The sequence below is a fragment of the Lycium barbarum genome, chromosome 12 (assembly GCF_019175385.1).
Source record: "Lycium barbarum isolate Lr01 chromosome 12, ASM1917538v2, whole genome shotgun sequence".
NCBI lineage: Eukaryota > Viridiplantae > Streptophyta > Magnoliopsida > Solanales > Solanaceae > Lycium > Lycium barbarum.
Window position 1 is genome coordinate 4,831,466 of NC_083348.1, and position 10,872 is coordinate 4,842,337.

Sequence of the window (10,872 nt, forward strand, 5' to 3'; positions counted from 1 at the left end):
AACTTTTTATGTGTGGTATATGATTAATTAATCTACCATGATGCACAAAGATGGATTCCTCCAAAGAAGATGGGATATATGTCAGTTTTCTAACATGAGGGGGAAAGAATAAGTAGCTAAGAAATATTTAGTGAATTATCATTAGTATGATCCTCATTAAAAGTAATTCAAGTTAAATGCCCGAAGCATTGCTGACCCAAAGCTGCTCCTATTAATATTAATTTCCCTGAAGGACAAAGTATACAACATGCATAAAGCATGGTAGATCAATCGGTTCCAAATGAAATAACTTGAAAAGAGAGAGGAGCAAATGAGCAAAATGGTCATAATAGGGAGGCAATGTGCTCTTGAAGAGCACACGACATAACACTTCATGAAACCTCATGAGAGGTTTAGGTACCTTAAATAATGAAAGTGATGAGATCTCAATAAGTTATGTCACATTGCGAACTGATACAAACGATATATCTTCGACGATATCTTTCATACAACATAGTGCAATATTGTAAAAGATTGTGAGGATATGAATTCTATGTCTATAAAGCATGCTAGCATAGACATTATTACCAAGTGAAATGACGCATTTTGGTAAGCTTCAAGCTTATTGGACCAGCAGTCTAGACAACAGAAAATGTCATGCATTTAAATATTAATGGATATTGTCACTTGACAAAATTTATATGAAAATTCTTGAAGAATTTTAAATGCCTGAAGCATATACAGGTTCTAAAATCTGTTTATAATTCTTATATGGATTAAATCAAGCAAAGTGAATGCGATTTTATCATAATGAGTATTCATTGAATAAGGGTACACATGACTCTACTGTCCTTATGTCTTTATGAGTGTAAATTGATTATTTGAATACTATTTGAACTCTTGAAGAGTTTCCACAAGCAATAGATTATCAGCTGAAAGAAGTTGAATTGAGAAACTTGCAGAATTCATTGGTTCTAAAGTGCCATATATTTATGTTACAGTAATACGATGTTGTTCTACATGACAGTCAAATCATATAAAGATAACATTTGTTTATAAAGCAAGTCAGGAGTGCACTTGAAGTGATTTCAACAATACAACTCTATTCAAAGACTAAAGATACAGCAGTATACATAGCCCAACTAAAGAGTAGATTCATAAAAGGACAAAGCATATTTCACCAAAGTTGTTTTACACACACGAGCTCCAGAAGAATGGTGATATCAACATGGAAGATATTTGTTCGAGCGATAATGTGACTAATTTATTCACCAAGTATCTACCAACTGCAACTTTCGAGAAGATGGTGCACAAGTTTGAGATGTGAAGATTCAAGTTTTTGGATTGAAGTTCTCATCAGAGAGAGTTAATACGCGTTGTACTATTTTCCCCTTTCAAGGTTTTTGTCCCACTGGGTTTTTCCTTGTAAGGTTTTTAATGAGGTAACCAAATGGCATATTATTAGAAATGTGTCCTCTTTTTCCTTCACTAGATTTTTTTCCACTGAATTTTTTCTAGTAAGATTTTAACGAGGCACATTATTTATCAAATAGACATCCAAGGAGGAGTGTTATAAATATTATTTATTATTGTGGATGTCTATCTTTAGGAGAAAATTTAGGGTTTGCGACTTTGAGATCAAACTACTTTTTTCTTATAAATAGAGAGGTTCTCTTCATTGTATTTACATCCATCAAGTTCTCTCTCCTCTCTTTATCTACAATATTCTTCTTGCTTATTTTATTATTTTATAACAAAATTGATTATTTAAATTTAAAAGTGTATTCTTTAAGGATGAACTTAAAGAAAAAGTGTATCACCTAAAGTATGCCGGTGGGATATATATGACGTAGTAGTATTTTGTTCGTCTCGACGTTGAGAAAACGTTTATATAAGCGCGCGCGCTCTCTCTCTACGAAGAAGAATACCACAACTCAAAAGAGTAGTACAAATATATCTAGTTGAAAGGAGTAAAAAGCTGAAGCAGTGAAACTAAGACTAGAAGCATGGCTATGGATCTAGCAGTGGTAGACTATGGTTCATACAAGACGAGACCATCGGCGCTTCTCAACTCCGTCTTCATGACGACGGTAATAGTAAAGTTTGCTTTCAGTCAGTGAATTGTTTTAGCATAATAAGTTGCTTAGATTTAGGACGCATATACTCTTTTGAATTATGTAAATTTTTATTCGGTTGTTTTAGTTTGTTTAGGTATTTTAGCTTTTTTGTTATGCAGATTTTTTGAAGATGATATTTTATTCAAGTTTGCTATTTAAAATTTTTCTATGCTTGGTAAAATTAATTAAGAGACATTTTTAATTAATACTTTCAACTTTTTTGCTGCATCATTTCTTAAAAAATAAACAGGTAAATGCAGCAGCAAAGACCCTTGTGGCGGTGGCTTCAAATGCGAAGGCGGCCGACCAGCAGTCGGAGAGGTGGAGGCCGGCGGACCACTTGAGGTTCATGATGATGCTCATGACTTGGTTGGCCGTTTGGGTTCTAAGGGTGTTGATGGATCACTGCCCCTTCGCTGTTGGTGATTCCTATTCACTTGATGGTGGTGGAATTGGGTCCTCATCTTTTGATTTAATGTTGCCATGTTCATCCTCTGGTGGTTTTTCTATGGATTTGGTGCTTCAGGAAGATTCTAGTATACAAGCTCCTTCTGCCAAAGCTCTTGGTAGAGCTCTCACCCATGTAAGTCGATATCACTCTACTGTTCTTTTATTTTGTCTGTGCAAAAGTTATTTGTTCTCCTTCTATTGTTATGATATATTTTACTTTACTCACTGCTTACTTGATGAAATTGCGCGCTAACACAAAGGTCATTGAGGTAATTAACAAGGTGATCATAATTATCTTGTTGATGCAAACCACATTTTTGAAGAAATCCGTTTTCTGAATGAAATTAGTACTAGTAATTAGTTGAACACTCTAGATTTATGGACTCAAAAAGATTGAAAGACCACCCTCAGACTGACTATGTGATATATAGCGAGTGAAGAAGGTTCTGTTTTTGTAGTATGAATTAATTTCTGCGTACATTCCTACAAACGAACATTTTACCAGGCATGCACTTTCCTGATTTAAAAGCGGAAAAAAGATTCAATGTCTAATTGTCTCTAGGCTCATTTTTTCCAGTCACGTTTGCAAAACAAATGGTGGCGTTACATATTCCATATCAAATGAATTAGCCTTTGGAAGGCTTGAATTGGAATTATATATCTCGTCTCTGATATTAATCCATAATTTTCCCGAAAATTAGGCCATATATTATCTACCCTATATTTTATGGATAAGGTGAAGTAAAGTTAAGTAGGACATGGGAAGGAGAAGTTCGTGTTTTGGTGGGGGAGCCATAGTTAGGGGAAAAAATAGTTACCAAACTATTGATGTTTTATCTTTAAAAAATTGGTTCAAAATAATCGAGGCCTCGCAATCAAAAAGGTATTATTTTCCTTTTTCTTCATGTCTAACCTAAAAGAAAAGAAAATTTCAATTCGGGGTGCTTTCAGTCCAATTTCCTTTAATTATAATTTTAGGAGCAAGTCATTTTTAATTCACGTACCCAAGTTTCAAACAATGTTTTAGACCGGAAGAGTAAATTTTTTATGGGGTTCGTAGGATTGGCGGTGGGGTGCGGATTAAAACTTCTTCAAGCAGCTACCATTGAGTTACCACTCAGAACTCTAAGCAGGCGTTTGGCCATAGAAATGAGAAACTTTTTCACTTTTTTTAGAATTTTGGAGTTGGGGTTGTGTTTGGCCACAGTTTTTGCAAATAATATTTTTTTTTATTGTTGAAATGTACTTGTTTTTATTGTGAAAAACTTGAAAAATAAGATTTTCTTGTGTTTCAAATTTCAAATACAATTTCAAGTTGTATTTTTTATGGTCATACACTAATTTTTGAATAAAGTAAAAAATAATTCGGGAAAAAAGTGAATAATTCTTATGGCCAAACAGGTCCTTAAGAGTAAATATTCGAAAAAAAAATTGAGACACTGCAAATTAGATGAACTGACTTAAAGATTATTCTCCAGCCAATTTCTTTATCTAATGAGGAGAAGTCATCAATTTCACGTCTAAAATATTACTAATATTAAGATATCTAAATAAGCAGTTAGAAGTTATTGGCAAAATTCTCTTTTTCATTTTGCCGCCCATTTTGGTGAATATGAACATGAATGCTGCTGTGATGACATAAACACACTACCCGCCACCAGAAAATTAGTATACTTTTTTGAGGTTGTTATTATGCTTGTCGTTTTCGGTCTGCCGTTTCCAGATATAGGTTCTTTCATGTTTTGGGATGCATGTAAATGCCACGTGTCTTTTCTTCAGCGCATATAAGTATACACGTATTTGAATTTGGTCACAAGTCCAAGTTCTCAGCTCTCCTGTCTACACGTGAATTTTTTTTCTAAATTGTCAGATGCGTGCCTTAACGTGAAAAAGATAAAAAGTCAGATGCACCCCTGGATATTTCGAAATTAAAGAATAAATATTTCTCTTCGCCCTTTAGTTACCATTGGGTTAAAAACAATGAATATCCTATATGTTTCAATTTAATTTATAGTGTTTGACTGGGAATAAAATTGGAAGATAGAAAGAGACTTTTTAAAACATTTGATCTGGAACAAGCAAAACATTTGTGTAGTAATGAGTAATCTCTTTAATGTAAAATAAAAAATGGAAATAAGTTGATTCTAAATTTAAAAAAAAAAAAAATCGGAACAAACTAAAAAAGCATGCGGACAGATAAATTTGAACAAAAGGAGTACTTCTTGTTCACCGTCATGCCCATATCTTAAAACATTTTAATACATCTAGTATATTATAACATACCAGGAGCATGTATGCGAGAATACTTTATTTATCTGGACGGAATGAAGTACTTTATTTATGACCGAGTGATATTTGCACACTCTAAAATACAACAGTTAAAGAGTTAGATAAATCTCGTTCGTTGACTCAATAGTTTTTATTTGTCTACTTAATCAAATTCTTCGATTTAATCTAAACATGAGACTTGTCGATCTTACCATTTAACTACTAAATTAATGTCTGATTGACTGTAGGTCAACTAAAAAAATTACAACAGAAACTCAGTGTTAGGTGAAAATAGAGACTAGAATCCTGAAGGATCGAAACCTCACCATCAGATCCGAAATCGTGTGTCGTCTAAGTCGATTTCACCCTAGTATCTTTATCCCAATTAAGGACATGTTTTAACTATCTACAAACAGTAAAGACAATAAACCAAGTGTAAATATCAAGTAGTTTTGTGTCTGTAAAATTTATAAGAACTACCTAATGTGAACTATTCTTGATAAGAAGCTTCAATTAATTGCCTTGAACTTGAGTGGATATTGTTTCTTCTGAGTAGAAGAAAGCAAAAACAAAGAGATAAGAGTCGAGCTTTGTTTGGTTTATTTTGTTGAATCTCTTCGGCAATTTAGTTATTTTGTTGAATCTCTTCGGCAATTTACTTAACTACAGGAGGAAAAATTTCTATATCTCCCATATATTTAAAAGAATTTACTAGTCTTATATATTGATTCGTGGGAATTTCAGATACTCGCGTTGCTAAATGAGATTCCAGCTTCCTCGAGGAAGTACCAGTTCGCACTGGGGATGGCTGACAAGATCGTAGATGAGAACACCAGATCCGGACACGTGGAGATGATCCAAGTCAATCGTGCGGCCTTGGCTTCCGCATTCGCGCGTACATCAGGACTCTTATATAGCTCTTTAAAGAGTCCCCGTATGTCGGAGGATTCAGGGACGTGGCCTTCACGCATTCTTCGATCCCTGCCTTTGGGTTCTTTTGTGGCATCATCGCTCAGAGGTTTGGGCACATTTTTCCCATGGGTGGGAACTGCCGCAAGCCTCTTTCAAAACAAGAGGCAACCAGCTGTTCCCGGTCTTGAGGAGAGTGTGAATGACTTGGCGGCTGAGAAACACGCGCAAGAGTTGTTATGGATAACGAATAAGATGGTGGAGTGTGGTGCTGTGGATGAAGCGTTGGTGCAATGGAGCTTATCTTCTGGCTTGGCTTCTATTTCTCTCTCGACTAATCCTAGGGTGCAAGGATTCATGGTCAAGATCACAGGTGTGTCCAAATTATTATTACTACCTTCATTTCAATTTATGCCAACATAGTTTGAGTTGGCATGAACTTTAATACAAAGAAGAACTTTTGAAATTTATGATCTTGAATATGCGATATGGCTAGAGGTGTCAAATGGGCCGGTTGGGTTGAAATTGACCCAATAAAAATAGGCTGAGGTAATAAATGGGTTGAGCTAACATTGGCCCAAAAGTTATTTGGGCTGAAATGGACTAAAAATGGACTGGGTCATGACCCGCCCAACTTGACTCAGTTTTTCTGAAGGGTCTATTTTCTAGAAAAATATTTTCTTGGAAAATATTTTCTAAAAATACATTTTTCGCGAAAAATATTTTTACAGATTTTTCGTGAAAAATATTTTTTAAGAAGACAATTTTCGTGGTAAATATTTTTCGTGAAAAATATTTCCCTTCATATTGAACACACCACAAACTTATAAGATACGTGATACAAGAAAAGTTTATATATTAAACAAATAAACTAAATCTCAAGCAATAAACCCAAATTTAAGTAAATCATAAAAACGGACTAGAATTGAGCTAGTATTGGGCTAAGTTGGAGATCATTTTAAAATGGGCTATGTTGGGTTGGGCTGAAATCAGCCTAATATAAAATTATCTTGAGCCCAATCCATAAAAGTTTGGGCGGGTTGGGCGGGTCATCACCTTTTGGGCAAAATTTGACACCCCTAGATATGACCATAAATTTTCAGATAATTATATTTTTGGACTGCTCAAAAGAATAACAGCCAACAAATGCATATGTTTTGTATATTAAGTATTATACATATGATATGTATATTGTACACACAAAATATACATCATCAGTTTATAAATTTTGTATATTTTGGCTAGCACCCATAATTAATTTCGGCCGAGAGGCCAAAAATGAAAAAAAGCCCTAAAAGTTTAGGACCTTGTGGTTTTATTATTAGTTGTGTGTCTATACAAGCTTTGGTAATATGATAAGAAGTTAATAATCATATGTTTCAAAGTATAGAAATATATTTTTCTTTTTTGAACAAATTAAGAAGAAACAAGCGTCACATAATTAACGGGAACTAAAAAGATTACGCATTATTGTTGTTGTCGTCGTTGACTTTTTCAATTGGTGGTGTAGCGATATTATTTGGAGAGCTCAACAGAGTTAAGCATGAGGTTCCAAGACAAGTGAAGTTCAACATACTGGTGCTGTGGCTTCCATTGTTCTGCTATGCAGATAACGGACTTTCGTATCCAGTATTGACCGGGTATGAGAAGGTTGAGATGGAGAAAACACTGGACGATGTGATATCTACACTACCCACAATCGGTCAAGAGGTTATACTCAGCAACTGGCTGCAAGATTTCACGACGACATCGTCAGACTGGCCAAATCTCCAGAAATCATATGACCTTTGGTGCCATTCCACTCGCGATCTCATTCCAGGAGTTATGCAGGAAGGAGGAGAATTTTGTGGTCTTTTAGAGTAATATATAGTTGTAAGTAGGATCTGTGCCATTTCGTAGTGCACTTGAGTCCGCCCCACCTCCACCCCCCCCCCCCCCCCCCCCGGCCCTCTTTTTTTTCTTTTTCCGTCTGGTGTCAAACTATCTTCCTAGTTTTATATAGCTTTTCCTACTCTTTTGTTGTAATAATTCTGTGATGATTATCAATAATGTAAGAGGTAATAGATTTTGTGCGTCTCTTCTTTTGGTAGCCCTTGAATAAATTAAAAACCCGTGCCTTAAAGGTGTACAGAATTTCATTGTTGAGACATGATACTCTTTGATCAATATATTCATTGTTGAGACATGATTTGTCAACATCACCAAATCACGTAATGCGCAGTCATAATTCTAACTGGACGGCACATTTAATCCATTTTATCAGAGCTATATATACTTCTAAGTTCTATGTGTCATTGCAAGCCTAAGTAATTGAAAGCACATCCTCATATATATATATATATATATATATCGATGATTATTGGTTTTTATTCACTTCATAAGTTCATCGAACTTACTAAAGTTCTATAGTATATAAAAGTTCCTTCGCAGAGATTTTGGCTATTAGAAGAAGAGAAAAAAATCCAAAAAGATTCGAAGTGTTTAGAAGATTTGAAAGTTGCGAAACACTTGGAAGTTCACAAAGAGATTTAATACATCAAATATGTCTTTCTCAAAGTTGTGTAGCAACTGTGAAGTGATCAAGATATGTATTTTTTCAAGATCAACTCGAAGCGTCACTCGACTTACTAATACATCATAAGGAGGTCTACATCATCTGATGTTCGAGGAAGATGCTGCCTTAGCCCTCGAATTGAAGTAAACAACACAGTGAGATGAATCAAGGGATACACAAACTAAGTCGCAATCACATTCTTTTAATAAATAAATCACTTCTCTTTTATATTTGTTTCATGATTGCTGAATTTCTATACTTCAAAATTTGACACGATCGAATTCTGCCCACACCTTGTTGGACCAACACCGCCCTTTATGATTTATTTGACATTCAGGTATGCAAAATATAGAGTCAATTGCTATTATTCATGCAATAATATCTACGTTGATGCATCTGTTGAATGTGATCATGTTGGCCCGATGACACTGAGCATGCTCAAATTGGTGGAACTGACACAGATGAATACTTCATCTTCTTAGACACGCCGTGAAAACTCAAATTTTTAGCAGTTGATGAAATCCCTAGGGGAGACGCCTTTTGTTCTTTTTTTTTTTTATGTGCTTTAATTTCTAAGTGAATTGTGTGGCAGAATGGTATGATTACATGATTAGAGAACAAATAACTAGGAAAGAAAGATAGGGAGAACCGATCGGAACCCAAGGCAAAATGTCAACCACTTTGTCGAAACCTATAGCAATGATGGAACTCATGGCAATCTTCTAGCTAATTTGTAGTTTGTTCGCTCGAGGGGAAATGCCACTGACTGGTAGACAGATCTAGAGTCAAAATCAATTTATATTCGGGAGTAACTTGAAAAGAAGTTCCGCAACTATTTTTACAGCACCCTTCAATGTAAATATGATAGAGCTAATACGTACCAAGCATCAGAAACACAGAGTTGTGGTAGAATACAACAATCTTTGATGAGAATTGAGCTTATATTGCATTATCATCTCTCATAAACCTCTGCCATTGAGATGTGCATCTCAAGTATGCATTGGGGACTAGAAAACATCCTTCAATGGATTAAGCCACGCGTTTTTGAAGAATTGGCAACCCGAGCTCATGCCATGGGTTAAGCATTGCAAACCACACGTCGCATAGTTCCCCGTGACAACGGAGATTATCCAAGACTTCAATTTCTGCATATTTGGCCCAAAATTGATCTGCCATGTTACGTTGTGCGTCACGGGGTGTCCCACAAGAGGGAATTCAAAGACCAAATTGTTGTTTTGCTACCCTTTAGCAAAAAGATCATAACTTCTAGTAGGAATGTTGGAATGATAAACAGGTTTAAGTGTTGAAGACTAAACTCAAAGAGTTTCCTTTTAATATACTGATAGTAGCTCAATTCATTGCACATTGGGATATAAGATCATTTGAAGTTAGGTCATGTGCCACTATAATGACCTTCTTCCTTTAAACATTTCCAACTTGTTCCAAGTTACCTTCCCCCTCTTATAAATGTCCATACAACCTCTTAAACATAATAATTAGGTTTTTATACTCCTTTTTAACCTTTCGAATACCCTTGTGCCCATCTTTGATCATGAATGAAAATATAATACTTGGAAAACTTTTTCTAGGCTTTACAGTGTGCTACTATATGGCACTTGTATGTCGTGTATATAACACTAATTCACATGACATGCATAAGACATATAAATGATAAAAAATCATTCCACCACCACTAGACCACCCCATAAACTAATAGAAAGTACCATCCACCATTTCCAAACAGAAAACGATTTTATATTTTTTGAGTTTATTTGTTGAGCTCATAACCTAATGGGCGTTTGAAATCCTAACCCAAAATCGATTCATAACATTTCTTTGAAGAAATTTATTGAAGGATTCAAAGTGAAGAAACTTGAAACCCATTTCATATTTTATTTTCGGATCTGAAAATGCAAGGAATCAAAGTTATTTTGTTGTTGATTTGAGTTTTCTTTACATACTGATTTGGGGCTTAAAAGGTGAAGAAATAAAGAAGGGGGACAGAGGAAAAAATGAGACCACTTACTATGAAAATTGAATAACCTGCAAAGGTAAAACATCTAAAAATTGGGGGAAATTTTTATTATCACTTAGTCAGATTTTTGTAAAATCCTAGTCCTAAAGTCTTATTCCTGTCTTTCCTTCTTTTTCTATTCCCAATCGTTGTCGCTGCAGACCACCACTTTACCACCATATGCCAGCTTATCTTTACTGGCCGAAAATCACAGCCACATCGGTTCTCTTACAATAAAAAGAGATGAAGTTATGAAAATGATTTCACCTATTTCTCAATGCTTTTGTCAGTCAACGTCCAGACTACGGAAAAAATGAGTTGGAAGGTGAGGTCTTTGGCTAGCTCAGGTGTTGCAGCTCTAGCAAGCATACATTGGGATATCAGGATGGACTAGGGTATTCCTCAAAGCAAGTCAAGAAATGTTCTTCTGAGAGACAAGCTCAGTGATACATTAGGCTGAATCTCTAATCCATAGAAAGAATCTGAATTATCTTCGCCTAGATTACAATTTTAATTGGAGGCATATTAAGACACTAACTACAAAAGAACACAAGAAAAATTTAGGCTAGCTTTTTTTGCAT

At 35.1% G+C, this 10,872-nt stretch overlaps 1 protein-coding gene across 1 annotated transcript; it reads left to right on the top strand.

The window, feature by feature from the left end:
• The first annotated feature begins 1,854 nt into the window (after window positions 1-1,854).
• Window positions 1,855-7,795, top strand: LOC132623444 (uncharacterized). The gene is made up of 4 exons (XM_060338200.1): window positions 1,855-2,069; window positions 2,347-2,679; window positions 5,559-6,096; window positions 7,234-7,795. The coding sequence occupies exons 1-4, from the start codon at window positions 1,986-1,988 to the stop codon at window positions 7,584-7,586; spliced, it is 1,308 nt and encodes a 435-aa protein (XP_060194183.1). The 5' UTR covers window positions 1,855-1,985; the 3' UTR covers window positions 7,587-7,795.
• The last annotated feature ends 3,077 nt before the right edge of the window (window positions 7,796-10,872 follow it).